The sequence below is a fragment of the Populus nigra genome, chromosome 13 (genome assembly GCF_951802175.1).
Source record: "Populus nigra chromosome 13, ddPopNigr1.1, whole genome shotgun sequence".
NCBI lineage: Eukaryota > Viridiplantae > Streptophyta > Magnoliopsida > Malpighiales > Salicaceae > Populus > Populus nigra.
Window position 1 is genome coordinate 8,953,634 of NC_084864.1, and position 18,424 is coordinate 8,972,057.

At 28.9% G+C, this 18,424-nt stretch overlaps 1 protein-coding gene across 1 annotated transcript; it reads left to right on the forward strand.

Annotated features, from left to right (window-relative positions):
- The first annotated feature begins 4,905 nt into the window (after positions 1 to 4,905).
- LOC133670356 (protein CLP1 homolog) lies at positions 4,906 to 10,758 on the forward strand. The gene is made up of 10 exons (XM_062090838.1): positions 4,906 to 5,370; positions 5,456 to 5,524; positions 5,638 to 5,721; positions 5,819 to 6,060; positions 7,551 to 7,689; positions 7,801 to 7,857; positions 9,295 to 9,429; positions 9,702 to 9,937; positions 10,313 to 10,357; positions 10,446 to 10,758. The coding sequence occupies exons 1-10, from the start codon at positions 5,179 to 5,181 to the stop codon at positions 10,531 to 10,533; spliced, it is 1,287 nt and encodes a 428-aa protein (XP_061946822.1). The 5' UTR covers positions 4,906 to 5,178; the 3' UTR covers positions 10,534 to 10,758.
- The last annotated feature ends 7,666 nt before the right edge of the window (positions 10,759 to 18,424 follow it).

Consider the following 18,424-nt stretch of genomic DNA (forward strand, 5'->3'; position numbering starts at 1 on the left):
TAAAGTAATATTTTTTTTAATATTTTTTAATTATTTTAATATATTAATATCAAAACTAAAAAAAATTAATATATTTTTAAGTAAATAAAAATTTAAAAATAGCACCCTACACTATAATATCAAACACACACTTTATATATTTTCATATACAAATTATAATATTCAAAATCTCTTAACTATTTTTAGGTATTTATTTTGCTATTTCATTTCATTAAAGAGATTTATTGCATGTTTGAGAGTGTGATTGCAGTTGTTTTTTAAAATATTTTTTATTTAAAAATATATTAAAATAATATTTTTTATTTTTTAAAAATCATTTTCAAATTAAAAAATTTAAATTTTTTATTTAATCACTATTAATTTTTTAAAAGTATTTTTAAAACATAGCTCGACATGAAAAGTAGAGGGAAGGGAAACATGCGATTTCTAATATCACTTCTCTCATATATATTGGCACATTTTTACCAAAGTTTTCATTCTAAACAAGCAATAAATCAAATAAAAAAATCATGATAATTAATTGAATTAAAGTTGCACAAACCATACTAATTTCTGCTAAAAACCCTTCAGTGGTAGTCTCAAATCCTTCAAATAGTGATCCACACTCAAAGAAACACACGCACTCTCCAAGTCCCGTAAATGCAGAGTATATCTTATTCTCGGTAATTGGCATATATGCATGATTAGGCATGCTACTGCACTACCAACAGAGATTCTGCCAGAATTGATCTCCAGGCTTTAGACTTCTTCTAACGTCTTGATATCAGGATCGACATCCCTGTCAGCAGGAGCAGGAAACTGGAGAATTTTGATGCTCTTAACACTGCAGAAAGCCTTGTAACCACGTTGGGCATCATAAATGAAGTGGGCATAGAAGAGAATTGCACTGCTCACAATCGCAATGCCATACATGAGGAGAACCACAGTCGGGCCCATAAATGTTGAAAACTGATATGCAAAGCCAAACATTATAGCTGATGTTAAGCTCCATATTGTAACTTTCAACAGCTCTTTCTTTGGTGATTCTTCGTCGGAAGGCAGTCGATTAAACACGGTTAAGCAGTGGTCTACGATAAAGTAACTGAAGTAGGCAAAAACTATAAATGCTACCATTGGGATGTCATTGTGCATGTATGCACGGCATATTGTGCGTATGCTATTGAATGTGAGGTAAAAGTATGCAATAGAATGTGTAAATCTCAGGCTTTCACTGCAAACGTTGCAGTTGTTTCTAGCAAGTGAAGTTGGGTTTTCGCCATGGAAATGATTTGGCAACATTTTTGAAAATTTGATGAATTTCTGGTCGGGGTGGCAGCAAAGATTAGCTGGAAAAGAAGCTGGTTATCCGGATGGCATACTCGTGTTATAACTTGCTCTTATATAAATGGATGTTTTGAGATATTCCAAGAAACTACATAGAATTACCATGGAAGATGTTTCTAAAAAGTCTATCCAAAAAGTGCGAAGCCGCGGAATGTATATTTCCAAATCTCTTCATGGCAGCAGCAAAGAAAGGAGCGCTTGAAACCGCAGATGAACTTGCTCTGAATCTTCCTGGTGGTTTACTTACGCTGTTTTCTGGGCACTTGTCGTGGTCAATACATTAAAAAAATAAATAAATGAAGTCCAATCAGGACCCCTAGAGTGTCTGTTGCTTCGTGTACCTTTCGCTCTTTGGGCTTTAATGGAGTTTAAAGCAGGCCGGGCTTCAAACAAGAGAAGGGACAATTTTGGAGATATCAATAACTATACATAAAATCACAAATTCCTTCCAAACTTTTGAAATTTTGACTCAATATTGTACTCTAAAAACATAATACTAAGTAGATTCAAATCCACCTATAATTAAAAAAAACAATATTAATAAAATTCTTTAAAATAAAATGGTTGATTTTTTAGAATGAAACTAAGATATAGATTAATCCATTTTTTTATTGTTTTCTGATTTATACACCATATAAAACACTGAATAATATAAAATAAGTTATATAAATCATTCTTGAATTATATATCACAATAATGATATTTTATTTTGAATATAAAAAAGTGTAAGAAAATTTAAGAACAACTCAATAAGAAACATGAAGTATTAAAATCTGAAAATAATCAGATTAAATTGAAATTTATACAATTATTAAATTGAATCATTTTTAATTTTTATAGATAATTATTTGTTATTATCTTGTGTTCTTTTTTACTCTTTTGGACAAAAAACATGATATTATTAAGCAAAAAAAAGGCAAGATTTCTTACACATATAATTTATAAAATTTTATATTTATACATGTATTGTTAAAATAAAAAAGGCCCATAATATTATAATTTGAGACTTATTATTTTAGTAATTACTAGTTTTAAGATTACATATATTCTTCCCCGTTATTTAATTTTAACTACTTTAATCCTAAAAGTCTAAAAAGGCTTCAAAACAAGCCAATAAAAAAATCAAATATTAAAATCTGGAATTAATTGCATTATATTATAATTTATCATATTATTAAATTGGATTATTAGTCAATTTTTTATAGGCTATTTGTTATTATTATCTTAGGTTATTTTTAAAACCTTTGGACAGAAACAATTATAAAACTTTTATTCATGTATATATTATTAATTTATATTCAAAATAATTATTAAAATGAGCTGTTTAAATTAATAATGGTTTATAATAATATAATTTTAAGTGAAAATTTGTTAGTAATTATTATTTTTTAAGATTTATATAAGTTTATCCTAACTACTAATTATTATATTTTGAAAGATAATTAATTTATGTCTCTAATTTTTACTTAAGTTCAATTAAAAAATATTTTATATAATTAAAAATTTTAATTTAATTGTAAGTATTTGAGTTATTTAATAAACATTCAAAATTAATATTTTATAATTAATTGTATGTCAATTAGAAAAGTGAAGAAAAATTAAATAAATCAGTTAAATAATATACGTGTATAGAAACTATAATTAACTAAAAATACACAGAAACTTTTTAAAGCCCAAAAGGAAGATGTTGTATTTATTTTCGGATAGGCTGTTTCAGATCTCATAATCCGTAATATCGTAAACAAAACGACAAAAAGTATGTATTTTATTGTTATTTTTATTAAAAAAATACTGTGAATTAAAATAATAAAATAATATTTTTATCCTTCCAAAAAAACCTAACAAAGCTTATTATTAAGGGTAAAAATGTTTTTTCAGGGATTGGACATTACCAAATTAGACAAATTGATTTATATATATTTTTTAAAATAAAATTACTTTGTTATCCTTAAAAACAAAAAAACAAAAGGCTTTTGTCTAGAAGTTTTTTTTTTATCTTTTTAATATTCCTTACAAGTAAAATTATGTTAATATCTTTAAAAGTAAAAAATTATTAACTTTGAAAGAGAAGCTTTTTTGTAATAATGACCTTAAAAGAAAAAAATATATATCTTAGGATGGTGTTTTTCTCTTTATTTTTTATGAATTGTTTTGTAATATTTAGATTTATTAGGTGATTATTTGGTTATTTAACAAATATAAATATTAAAAAAAAACTGTGTGATGCATGTGTTGCTTGTGCAAGTGTATAGGTGGTCTTCCTACCTTTTAGATAATACATGTGGAGTAGACAATCATCAAATATTATTTTTTATAAGAGATTTAGTAGCTTTTTTATGATCTAATAATGCATGGAGCCAATGGATCTCTGATTCAGTGCCGATAATGTTTTGTTTTCTCCTTTCTCCTCAAATTTTATTCTTGACTTTTTAAAATTTCAACATGGCCTTTCAATTATTTTCTCCTTTATATTTGGTTTATATTCTTTTAATTATTATTTATTTTATATGAAATAATTTATCAATTTAGTTTTGTTATTTTATCTTCCTTTAATTTTCTTAATTTTCAATTTTATATAAAAATATTTTTTTTCAGTTTTCACCCTCCCACATCAGATTATTTGATAAGTAAGCTTAATAATTTTACTTAATTTATTTTTGATGAGGTTACCCTAATGTCGCGATTAAGTTGCATATTAGCATGCTAACTCGGATGAGATTGGATCGGATTTTTTTAATCTTTTTTTGTTTTGCATTTTGTTGTCACTTTATTTATCATCATTGTATTTTTTTATTCATATTATTAAATATATCGAGCTTATTAAACCTAATCAAATCAATGACTAGAGTCTTACATTTATTTTTAGTTTTTATGGAATATTTACATTACCTTAACATCTATTTCATGTTAAAAAAAAGATGTCACCCCTAACACAACACAAGCCACTTATCTAATTTAATAAATTAAAAAAATAGTGCTGATTCACTGTTCATTTATATAATGGTAAATATTGTTTTTATCTATTTTTACCCTATAAAGTAAATTAATAAGGTGTTTAAAATAATGGTAAATATTGTTTTTAAAATGTTTTTTTATTTAAAAATTTATTAAATAAATTTTTTATTTTTAAAATCAATATATTAAAATAATCTAAATATATAAAAAATAATTTAAAATAAAAGACCAATTTCATGAAACAGTGGTGGTTGCCTAGCAGCCCAAAAACAATAAAGATTTTGGAAAATCACGGTTCGCTTTATTACAGATAGACAATTTATCTATTTTGGTACCTCATCCTCTATCTTCTTTTATTTTTATCCATGAGTTTTATTTATTTTCAATTATATCCTTATAAGTCATGTTTACATGTTTTTTATTTATTGATATCTAATTCGATTTCCATGTTTGCTTGTTTTACTACAAATTGATTTTTATACCATTTATGTGATTACTTCTTTTAATGAAACACATTCCATTTCAAGTTTCTTCACTTGCACAGTTTAATATAATTTTACATATTTTAGGAAACTAAAGTTTTGTTCTTTTACAGGAGCCAAAGAAACCAATTTATTCTTTTTTTGTAGCTAATAGCTGTTGATTTTTAGACTTGCACCCCAGATGTTTGATATAATGGCTCTACTGAAGTTTTTGAACTGCTGAGAGGTTGAGCTAATTTATGCAGATTATAGAGTATAGGGACTGGTCTGTGATTCGTTATGTAGAAAGGGGACTGAGTTATCCCGGTAAGATATAAATAAATAAATCCCATCCCGCTTCTAAAACCCTTGTCAGAAAACGTTTCCAATCCCCATTTCTGCAGAAGCAGCAGGGTGGTGGAGTAGACGAAGGATCGACATGGCTTACGGTGGTGCAGGCACGGCCTCAACGACAAGGCAAGTTAAGCTAGAGAAAGAGAGCGAGCTGAGAATCGAAGTAGCTAACGACACTCCACTTCGCTTAAGACTCCTAAACGGCACCGCAGAGATCTTTGGCACCGAGCTTCCCCCTCAAATCTGGCTCACCTTCCCTCCTCACTTCAAATTCGCTGTAATCTAGTTTCCTTTCAAATTACAAATTTTATTTATTTATTCGAATGTAGAATAAATGTTATTTAATTTTTATTGAAAAAAAGGTTTTTACTTGGTATGGAGCCACAATTGAGATGGATGGTTCTACGGAGACCGATTATACAGCTGATGAGGTGCCTCTTTTTGTGAATTTCTTTTCTGTGTCATTTCTGATTTTTTTTTTTTTTGAAATAATAAGCTTTTCTATTTTGTTAATTTACTGATTTTTTTTTTATATTTAATTTAGACTCCTATGGTTAGTTATGTAAATGTGCACGCTGTGCTCGACGGACGAAGAAACCAGGCTAAAGCATCTCCTGAATCTTCTCAGGTATTAATATTGTTGTTTTTGTTTGATTGTATGAACAAAATTGGTGTTTTGCGTTGTTGCTGTTGTTAAGTTTTTGAATGTGAATTGTTCATCTCAGGGCCCTAGGGTGATTGTTGTTGGACCTACAGATTCAGGAAAGAGTACATTGTCGAGGATGCTTCTCAGCTGGGCAGCTAAACAAGGTTGGAAGCCTACTTTTGTGGACTTGGATATAGGCCAAGGATCTATAACTGCTCCTGGATGCATTGCTGCCACCCCCATTGAGTTGCCTATTGATCCAGTCGAAGGCATTTCGCTTGAAATGCCTCTTGTTTACTTCTATGGCCACACAACTCCCAGGTTACTCATTTCTCACTTAATTAATGCATTGCATTGTTAGAAAATTAGCATAGCCAACCATCTTCTCAAAACCAACCGGGAAAATTAGTGAACTGCCAATTAATTTGAATGCTTTCAAATGTTAAAGCTGGAAAAATTAAAATCCTTCTAACTTGTAAAAGTTCATCAAAACACAGAGACGGCCTGGCAAAAACCGAGGCGGGTAAGTACCTTGCAGCTTTGTATATTTGTGAACCAGAACATATTTGCTGCTGATATTCCTGTGCAAGTTGATTGGTTTAAATGACTTGGCAAAGGTGACATTACTACAAAATTGTAAAATAAGAAAGAAAGATGAAGAAAGGATTTTCAATAATAAAGGTCTGCAAAATGACAAAGTGAATCCTCTTGAGGTTTTTGTTTTAGATTATTAAGCTTGCTAACAAAGTCAGGAACATGATGGGGCTCCCATGGCTTGAGACCTATGCATTCCTAAAACCTTGGCATTGCAATAAGAAATCTAGTTGAAGAGATCGAGAAAACCATGCCAGAATAAAAACCAAAGTAGGAAAGAAGATTGGAAAGGAGGAAGACAGAAACTGAGTAGAAAGATAGTTGCAGAAGCCAAAAAAATGTGGAGAGGGTGGGGGTGGTGGTGTTCGGTTTTAATATTAAAGAGGATTGTTTTTTTCCTTAGTCTGAGTGATGAAGATTGTTCCAGAACTTAGTGAGAGTGTGGATTTGCACATCATCATGCTTTCTTATTTTGGCCTTGGCTGGAAAATTGTTTAGCTGTTTTCAGGGGTACATATCATTTTACCTCTGCTAGGTTTAGGATTCAAATATTTGCTGCTTTTCTGCCTGTAGAATTCATCCCCTATTTTTTGTATCACCAATAACATCATTCTAATATTTTTTTGGTAATTGAAGCTGTGTGCTTAACATTAAAGCTGTTATAAGAGAGTAGAGAACAATTCTCGATTCAAGATGAGATGAGAAACAAAGAAATAGTATTTAGACACCCTTTAAGCTTTTTCATAATTTGCCTTTGATTGATAGTTTGAAGTAATGGCAAGTGTCATATGACATGATGTTGAGAACTTGAAGATCATCTTCACTTCAAGGTTCTATCTCATATTTTGACCATTTTAGATAAGTTACTGATATTAAGGTTCTGATGTCATGGCAATTTAAGGTCTTTTTTTTTTCCATTTCTACTCTAAATTCATAGACATAGCCATTGCCTTCACCTGATTGGTGTTTGGTTCCAATTTGAAAACTATGAAACCAACTCTCTGCATTCAGACTAACACATATTGTACTCCAAATAACATTCTGATGTCATGGCAATTTAAGGTCTTTTTTTTTCCATTTCTACTCTAAATTCATAGACATAGCCATTGCCTTCACCTGATTGGTGTTTGGTTCCAATTTGAAAACTATGAAACCAACTCTCTGCATTCAGACTAACACATATTGTACTTCAATTAACATTCTTTCTTATTATTCAGCCAAAATGTGGATCTGTACAAAGCACTTGTAAAGGAGCTTGCTCAAATATTGGAAAGACAATTTACTGGAAATGCTGAATCTCGTGCTTCAGGCATGGTGATCAACACCATGGGATGGATAGAAGGTGTAGGCTATGAGGTGATGGAGTTGAGATCTTATACTGATAAATTTTGATGCTTCATTTTATCATGGTAATGTTAATACCACACTTTTGGAGCCTGTTTAACAGTATGCTTTCTTATCCTGCAGTTGCTTCTTCATGCAATTGATACATTCAATGCTAATGTGGTCTTGGTTTTGGGTCAGGTAATTCATTAGTCATTGTTTTCTTTTCTATGTTCCTTTTAAAATATAATTTGGACGATGACGTGAGTAATATATGTAAGCACATTTGTAAAGCATTCCTGATTCAAGCATCTTTATGTTGTTACAATGATTCTGTAATTGAACTTACCAATTTGTTCTTGGTTTTCATAAAAAACAATCTATTATTCTAAAATCTTGAGATGCCTTCTTTACTGGCATACTGGCTTTTTCATATTTTTATTTATTTATTTATTTTTTATTAAAGTTGCTGTAATTTAATCACAAAGAACTATCATAAGAACTGTACAGTACATCTTAGTATTTTATTGATCTAGATCTTTGTTTCTTGAGCAGAGTAAGCAAGTTTGTACTGTTTAGAAAGGAGATACCGCATAGTGTCTACTGTGGCCAAAACCTTCAATTGTGATGAATCGTTAGCCCCTTCAAACCTTTTTGCTATATGGGCTGCAAAATCTCCCAATTCAATTTTTCTTGTTTCTCATGAGTTGCTCTCACTTGGAAGACTATTTTGGCCCCCTTCTTTGTCCATTCCACTTAAGGTGATGTCTGCGGAACATTTCCTCTCTGTCCAAGTTTTGGTTGTATTGATCTTCAGTTCTCCTGTCCACTACCCTTCTTCTAGAGATTGCTCACCTCATAGGTGGCGAGTCTTTCTTGGTGCTGTATTTTTTACCTCATTGCATTTCCTAATCTGTTCTCAGTCCATTGAAGCAGCGGGCATGTCAGTTTCTTATTTTATTTCAGATAAGTTGCATATTTGCTAGCCTCTACTTCTCATACCATGCCTTTTTCTAGGCATTCTTCACTTCCTTTTGATCGTGTTTGCATTTGTTTATTCTTAATCATGTGTTTGCTCTTCTGTTTGTTGAGCATTGTTGCTTTCCTCTGTCTTCATTTGAGCAGGATTCAATCTGAGGTACTATCTTAAATAGACACTTCCACTTCTAATCAAGCCAACTTCCCAAACAACAGTGTGGTCTACTGCACAGTTCTGTTTTTTTCTTTTCTCACTTTCTATTTTAGATTCTCCTTTTTTGCTGAGATGTGCTCCAACTTCATTGCCCCTTTTATATATGAGTAGTTGATTGATGATTCAATCTCTAGCTATGCCACGACCAAGCACTGTTAAAGGCCCATGTAATCTCATCATTATCAAATAAAGATCACAAATCATTTTATGTTTTTTCTTTGGATTCATTTGTCATTTCAATCTATTCATAATGGTTATAGTTCTTAATGTCAGATTATTTTTTTTCTTTTGGAATTTAGGATTAGCAACAACAAATTATGCATTGACTTGCCCACATGTGCTTGTGTTAGCAATGAAATCCAACCTTTAAAGTTATTGGTAAACTTCTTCTGTACTCCTGGACAATTCCTTGAATTTTTACAGCATTCCATTTGATCATTATACAGGAAAAGCTTTTCAGCATGCTCCGGGATGTGCTAAAGAGCAAGCCTAATGTGGATGTTCTGAAACTTCAAAAGTCCGGTGGTGTTGTTTCCAGGAGTTCAAAATTCCGCCAGAAGTCTAGAAGTTACAGGATTAGGGTAAAGACAGTGTTTATGGACATAAATTTTTACTTTCGATTTTTACCCATATTTCATAACTTTACAGATATCCTTAAGAGTTCACACACATTCTATAGCATCTATTGTTGGTTTTACTTCTGTTTTATTTATGTAAGTTTATTATCATTTGATACCAGGATTTGGGATAATTCTTGTGTTTAGTACTTTGCTTACTTCAGTTATATGCTGCTGTTTTGCCTTTTCATTTCCTATCTATACTAACAAGGCTGGTATCCTGCTCTTTCTCTCAGGAATATTTCTATGGCATTGCAAATGATCTTTCTCCACATTCAAATATTGCAAATTTTAGTGATTTATTTGTGTATCGAATTGGTGGCGGACCACAAGCCCCAAGATCAGCTCTGCCAATTGGGGCTGACCCTGTTGCCAACCCTCTGCGAGTTGCACCTGTTAATATTGATCGAGATCTGCTCCATGTTGTTCTTGCTGTTTCGTATGCCCAAGAACCTGATCAAATTGTTTCTAGGTAATCTTTCCTTTTCCTTTCCTTTCCTTTTTCTTTTTATAAAACAGTAATTTTATCACAAGAAAAAATATCAGACCCAAGTAATCTGTTCTTTTGATCCTAATCTGTTCCTTTTCTTTTGATAAATCAGTTATTTATACTGAACTTTTATGTTGCAAAAATGGGAATGTCAGACCCAAGTCCTATTGAAAAATTTCCTTGATTCTTGTACCTGGCCATTTAGTTTCACCATTTTTATAAATCTTCCATGATGCTAGGACTTGAACCAAACGATGAAGAATGTTTATCTCCTTTCAACAGTATTCACTGTGAAAACTAATGAAATGACTTATCTAAGCCTGCTAATGCGGTCACGTTATGCCCTTTTTGATGCAGTAACATTGCTGGATTCATCTACGTCACGGACATTGATCTTCAAAGGTTAGATTTTGTAGCTTTTGACCTGCTGGATGCCTTTATTGTGTAATTTGCTGGTAGTTTTAATCCTTGCTACACCTAAACCTTACAGGAGAAAAATTACATACCTTTCCCCAACAGCAGGGGAACTTCCAAGTAAATATTTGGTCATGGGAACGTTAACATGGCTTGAAACTTGAGCATTCAGAAACCGCTCGCATTCACAACTGAAAAGACCTTGGTATGGGAATGCAGCGCTCCAATCAGAACCGTATACTAGTTTGCTAATAGTCTGTGGGGCCATTCTAGTTTTCAGAGTTGTCTTGACCGTTTAATTCAAAACCAAGAACAAGTTCTATATTACATATTACATTAAATGTTACATATTACATTGATTAATAGCTAATAGCTAATATTAATATTTATTATTGGTATTATTATTATTATTATTAAGTGATAAACTAAAACAACTAGAGGATTCACTGTTCACCGTTAACTGTTGTTTTTCTCGCAATTGCTGTAGTGTTTTCCCTTGAAAAGTTTGCTTTGATATTTGAAGTTCACAAACTGAGGGGAAATCATTGTTCTTCACTCCATTAATGATTTTTTGTTTCCCGTTTGATTTGAACCTTTTATGTTAGATTAATTTGGGATTTGACTTTGTTGTTTATTTTGGTTGTCATTGGATTGTGTACTTGCTCTGTCAAGTAACAAATCCAACTCTTGGTTAATGCTTGAATTGATAAAATTGAATATAATTTTACTAATATAAAACAATTAAAGTTATAAGTGCTGAAATTGAATAATTGATAAATATTCAAACTTTTTTCAGCTCTCTTCAGAGACTAAATTCCAAGGGTAGGAGAAAGATTATTTTTTTTCCTTTTCATTTTTTTTTATTCTCAAGTTGACCTTTATGCATTTGATATTTTTAGGATTGGATTTAATAAGTTTTTTCAATTGGTTACATGTGGGAATTTTGTGATGTCAAGGGAAAACTAACTGAAAAGAGGAAATCATTGTTCCCTGGTTTATTGGAACAATGATTGTTTTTTTTTTTAGTTATCAATTTTTTTTCATTTTGATTTCATTTTTTATGTTAGATTAATTTAGGATTTAACTTTATTATTTATTTTCGTTGTAATGGCATTGTGCACTATGTTGGGGAACTAGACTCTACTTGATTTGACAAAATTAAATATAATTTTACTAATATAAAACAAATATAATTTTATTAATACAAAACAATCAAAGCTATAAGGAGGATAGAAATTGAATAATTGACAAATATTCATACCTTTTTTTTATGGACTATGTTCCAAGAGCAAGAGAATGATTAATCTTTTTCTTTTCTTTTCCATTCCTTGATTTATGTTTTTTAATTTGACTTTTCTGCATTTAATTTTTTTTTAGAATTGAACTTAATTGTTTTTTTAGGTTGGTTGCATGTGAGAATTTTATGATGTCAAGGGAAAATCATTGTTCCCCTCCTTATACATTAAAATTCACTAGAATATTGTTTTTTTTTAGTTATTTATTTTTTTCTTTCAATTTTATTCTTTATGATAGATTAATTTGGGATTCAACTTTGTTATTTGTTATAGTTTTTATGGTATTGTGTGCTTGTTATGTCAGGAACAAGCTTGACTCTCAGTTAATGCTTGATATGAAAAATTGAAAATAATTTTACTAATATACAACAGTAAAAGCTATAAGGATCGAAATTGAATAATTGATGAATAGTCTGATCCTTTTTCAGGACCAGATTCCTAAGGGTAAGCCTTTTTTCTCTTTTCCATCCCTTGATTTTTTCTTAAGTTAACCCTTTTGCATTTTTTTTTTATTGGACTCAACTACTTTTTTTTATTGGCTACATATAAGAATTTTTTGATGTCGAGGAAAATGTTTGTATCTTAGTTGATGCTAGATTTTGAAAGCCAAAACTAATTTTAGTTGATATAAAATAAATGTCAATGGACCAGAATTTAAACTAAAACAAATATGATGATTAAAATAAATAAATAGGAAAAATAGATTGGCGGGTATAAAACATATACAACAAGTGAGAGAGTCATGCAGTTATCATGGGGCGGGTGAGTTGTATCCCAATAGCCAATTGGCGGTGTTGGAAGCTTCACCCCACGCTCTTTCTAGTGGTGCGATGTATGTCAGTGGCGGTATAATGGTTGGATTCATGCAAACTTTTTTTTCTCTCTCTTCTCTCATTGGAAATCGCATTGACCTAAAAGTTTTTAAAGGTATTCTATCAATTATTTATTATATCAAACTTGATTCTCATTCTTTTTATTATTTTTTTAATCCTTTTTTATTGATTTTTTTTTAATTTCATCTCTTAGCATTCATTTTTATTGATTTTTATATCAAATTTGATCATTATTTTTTTGATTATCTATTTGTTTATTTTTATTCTTTTTTTAATTAATTGTTTTTCAACTTCATCCCTTAACATTTTGTTTTGTTTTATTTTTATGTTAAATTTATTTCTCATTCTTTTAATTATTATTTTTTGCTTTATATCCTTTTTAAAAATTTATTTATTTTAAATTTCATGTTTTAACATTAAATTGGTTTAGAATTAGCTTTCATAATTTTTTCAATGCAGTGATCTCGATCTCATGAATCGAGTCACGGTATAAGATGTTAACCTGGATTAACACATCAATCTTTTTTTTATCTTTTTTTTTACATTGATTTTTTTTAATTTTATCTTTAACATTGAGTTTGTTGGAGATTGAGTTTCGTGATTTTTTTTCTCAATTTTTTATATGAGTTTATCCAAGGCTTATGACCTAGGTCGTGTATCTGGCGGGTTTGCCCAAGTTAGTTTGGATATATTTTTTTGAATTATTTTTTTAACATTGAGTATTTTTTTTCCTGCTAGGCTTCATGCTTGTTCCTATTTTTCCTTCTATTAAGTTATCCCATTTGCGTTATCCGGCTCGAGAGGTTTGGCATCTTTATTTGGGCTTGCAAGTATTTTTTTTTTTTTGGTTCATTCTTTTACATTTGAATGGTTGGGAATTGAGCATTGTTAATTTTTTTTATTTGCTTTCTATAAGATTAGCTTGACCTCATGACCTGGCTCACGAGTTTGCAATACTAACTTGGATTAACTCAGACTTTTTTTTGTCAATTTTTTCTTCAATTTTATTTTTTTTAACATTGGGTTGTCTTGAAATTTAGCTTTGTTATTTTTTTTTCTTTTGACAAACATTCTTTTTCTTCAAGTCATTATTATCACTTTTTCCTTTTTAAATTTAATCCATTAATTGTCGTTGCTCTTTTTCCTAAACATAAGATTAAATGAAACCATCATATTGAACCCAATAGAGTCTGTAACTCGAGTTGAATTTATTCTTTAAAACATGGTAGACATGCTTGAACATTGTTTTTTTACGTTGCAAAAAAAATCAGCCTGCTTCGAGGCAAAACACGGGTCACCTATCTAGTCTTTTCTCCTTGTTATTTTCAATTTTGGTTTTATAATTTTAGGTTTCACTATTCACCATTCAATGTAGCTATTTTCATAATTGCTAAAGTGTTTTTCCCTTGAAAAGTTGCTTTGGTCCTTGAAGTTTTTGAATTTCTCATCCTTTTGTCTCTAATGTTTTTAGCTTTAGCATTTTGGTTTTATGATTTTAGTTTTTTTTAATATATATATATATTCATCCCTTGATGTTGAGAGAGGAAAGAGAAAGCCACCAAAAAAGAAAAGGAGAGAATTTTGCTAGCTATATTCTAGTTGTAAAAAGGTTTAATCTTGGTGCCAATATATTTGTCTTGAAGAGAGGAGTTCGGTAAAAGTTTTGTTATTTAAGAATAGGAAAAAAAAATTCAAAACTCTTAAAGTTTGTTTAGATTCAATTCAAGTTTTAGTTTTTGAGCTAATTAGAGGATGTTTTTGCTTGGAAATAGGGTTCTTAAGTTTTTTAGAATGTTTTTGTTTAGCGTTTTCAGATGAAAACAAGTTGGAGATTGGGTTTGAGTTCCAAAAACTCATATCTTGATTTTTTTTTATCATTAGATATGATTCAAAATTTTAGTGGGTAGCATGTTGGCCTAGATAGACTATGCATTATTCTTACATTTTAAAAATTAAAAATTATGTGGATAATGTATTGTCTGCTCATTTGAAAAAAAAACAAGTGTGTTAGCTTGGGCTTATCTCCTTTAGTTTAGGCTTAACTACACCTAAGCTATTTCGTTTTAGGAGGTTGCGCCTTTCGGTTTGATTCTTCTGGCCCAAAGCTTTTTTTAATTTTTTTATTAGAATAAATTTTTTTAAAAAACAAATTATTAAGATGATATTTAAAATTTTTATCTAGTTGTGCCAATATTTTTAAATAAAATAATAGCTTTTATGAAAATATTAGTAATTTTTTTTATAAATAATTATATATAAATTTGAAATACAAAATGACCTTAAAAATTTGCTCATGAATATTTAATAAGAATAAAATATCTATTTTATTATAAATATTTTATATAGTTTTCTCAAATTAATTATTCTTTTATTTTTTGGTACAATCGTATAAAAAATTACTTTTCAGATCATGATCAATTTTTATTTAAAAAAAACCTTAGTTTTGATATAAAAAAATGATATGGTTCACATTTAGGCTTGCTAAATTTATTGGGCAACACCAAATCAACTCCTATATGATTTAATTTAAATACAAACTGAGCAAGGAGCCAATTCGGGGGCCTCCATGTTAACATGCCAGGTCAGATCAAGTTTTATAATACTTCCAAAGAGTTCTTCTTGACAACACGCAGATGATGTATTATTTTTATTTTTCTAATATATTTGAGTCAAAATTATCTGAATATTATTTTGTTACTTAAAACTTGCTTTTATAATTATGATAAGATTTTTTTCTAAAAAACAAATATTCTTCAAAGAAATTGCCCAAAACAATTTAGTGTGTTAATAAGATAAAAGTATTTTAATTAGTCATATACCTTTTTTATCCTTAAATCATGTAATTGTTTTTTGCAATTTTTTGGATTGATTTTGACTTTTATTAAATAAATTATACAAAACAATATTTTTTTTAGAGATAACAAATATTAATAAAAATGCATATAACTAATTATTTTGTTTCAATGAAATTTAAATTATCACTCTTTTTTTTACATAAAACAAATATCGACATGTAAATAGATAAATAAAAACCTTGAGGGCTCCTTATAGAATATGATCATGTATCTCAATATATATATATATATGTCTCAACTTTTTAATTTAATTTTAAGTTGATGTTAACAACTCTTTTTAATATTTATTGGAGTATATAAGAATCAATCAATTTTATTAAATATACACTTTAAATTTTTAATTCACAATTAGAATTTTTCATGATTTTAGAAAACATGTTGGCAACGACTGCACCTTTTTTTGTAAAAGAAATTTTGGTACGACTCTCATGATAGAGCACGAGATAATTGACTAGTTTATATATTGTTTATCTAAATACAAATCACTATTCATTGACTATTCCTTTGTTGTTCACGTAGAAACAAATCATTATTCATTTCATATGGTTTTTTAGAATTTTTTTTAATATATTTTAGTATTGGTTTTTAGGTTTTTATTTGGTGGTATTTTGGAAGTTTTGGATGGTTTTGAGAGTTTTTATTTGTTGTTATAGATTGTGTATACATTTCAAATCCTTTTTTTTATATATAGAATTTATGTTTAATTAATGGTATTTTATTAGATTTGCATTCGTTGAAAGTTGAGATATGAGAGGATTAAGGGAATAGACCGCATTTTCTAGCCTAAAAAATTGTTGTCATTGGCATATATGTATTAGATTTGCTAAGATAGTTGATTCATCATGGTGGCAAGTTCCTATATGGCATAGGATATTGGCACATGCAATAATCAAGAGTAATTTTTATTAAAAAATATAAGATTTTTTTTTTACCAATTCAGTGAGTTTTTTTAACATTATAAAAGAAAATAAATATAAAAAATTATTATAATAATTAAAATATACATAGAAATCAAAATTAATGATAAAATATACATAGAAATCATTTTATAAATTAATATATACTTATATTGCAAAATCATGTAAATAATCAAGAAATAATAAAATCAGATTGAAATGATGTAAAACCATGATTTTATGACTGATTTTAATATTTTATAGTAATTCCAAATTCCAAACTCTTATCTTTTTTGTTGCAAGGTGTTTACTTATTAAAGTATGTGCCGCATAAGCGCTTATATTTATAGATCTTTTTTTTAATTAATAGTGCAATGGTAAAGAAAACAAGTCTTTAAACCCTTTCTAACAAATAAGAAATTGTCTATTATAGGACAAGACTTTGAAAATTTCTATAGGGATATCTTTATGCATAATAGTGACAAATCATATTCTGAAATCTGATCCCTGTATGTTTGTGTCTAAATATCATAATCTTTTCAATAAATTTAAAGCATCATGATTTTTCTATAGAAAATTAATTTGAAGCAAAGAAAAAAATTTAAAAAATTTTATTTTTTTTAAAATGCTTTTGAAACGTAAAAATAGGTGTGTTTGGTATTGTAGTAGTTATTGTGGTTGTGGTTTAAAAAAAATTGTTTTATAAAAAAGTACTTTTAATTAAGGTTGATTTGGAAAAATATATGTTTGGTTAAAACTGTGGTTGAAATTAAGGTTGAACCAAAAGTAGTTTATTGTGTTTGGTTAAGAATGCTTTTGAAATTGATGTTATAAAATAATTTTAAAAAATACATATTAATATTTATGGTTTTTAATTTAAATATTGTAGATTTAACTATCGCTATTATATCATGAAATAAATCATACTTTATATAAAAAAATTTTATTGTTCCATTAAACAATCTACAATTCCATTACATACAAAATTCATCCAACAATAACTACAGTTTCCATGATTTTTTGAGCGTGCAATAAAATTAGGTAAAATATTATCAGGAATAAAATTAAAATTACAGTACGAATAAATTTAATTCACCTTAAACTAATTTTTTTAAAAAACAAAAAAATATTATTGTTCACGTTTACGTGAACAGTGCGAGTGAAATCAATTAACTATATTGGTTTTTCAAAAACAAAAAAACTGTTCACGTGAACAGTGCGACAGTGGAGGCATGCTGCACTGTTCACTAAACATTGTAGCATGATGCAGCCGCAAGAAGCAGTTCCTATCTGCTTTCCTTTTCCATCAGTTTGAAATGCAAAATTTCATAGGATCTATGAACAGTAACCTATATTTTTTTGGTTACCGAACATTGTTGCATCTACGTTTAAAACAAAATACAGACACAACTTCTTAGACAAACACCGGCAGTCACAACCAAACCCAACTTCCTCTTCTTCTTCTATTTTTCTTCCATATATCTTAACTGTATTTAAATTTTTTTTATGCCAATATAGTAACCATATTTTACTCTAAATTAAGATAAAGAATTATCTACAATGATTAACTCTCTCTCACTTTTTTGTTAATATATTATTTTTTATTAACACATTAAAACTATAAAAATATAAATTTAATCATTTTTCAGATAAAAAATAATTTAAATAAAACAAGCGACCGCGATGCGAAACAGACCTAATTAGAAAACTCAAATAATGGGTTTAGCTGTTTAAGTATGATCAGTTGAAGAATTTTAGCTAATCTTCCTTTTCTTCGTTGGCTATGATACCAAAATACAAAACCGTTCCCAATTTGATTAACTCTAATTGATAAAACATGGCAGGTAATTTTGTGCGAATCACTTTGACTGTTAAAACAGTTTTAGGGATGGAAAAATTACATGCCTCAGGAGTACTTTTTTTGTTTTGTTTTTTTTTTAAATCTAAATATCCAAGTTAGTTTATGTACCAATCCCTGGAGATCCTGAAATTAATAATCATATAAATTTTTAATGATTTTAAAATTTATAAAACTTGAATTAATAATTTCTATCTTCGTAAGTACTATGTACTTGATTCGAGAGGGATGGGTTTGAGGGTATTTTTTTCTTTCATTTACAAATGAAATGAAACGATGTCTCTTAAAAAACTGAATCCAATTATATATACTTATAAA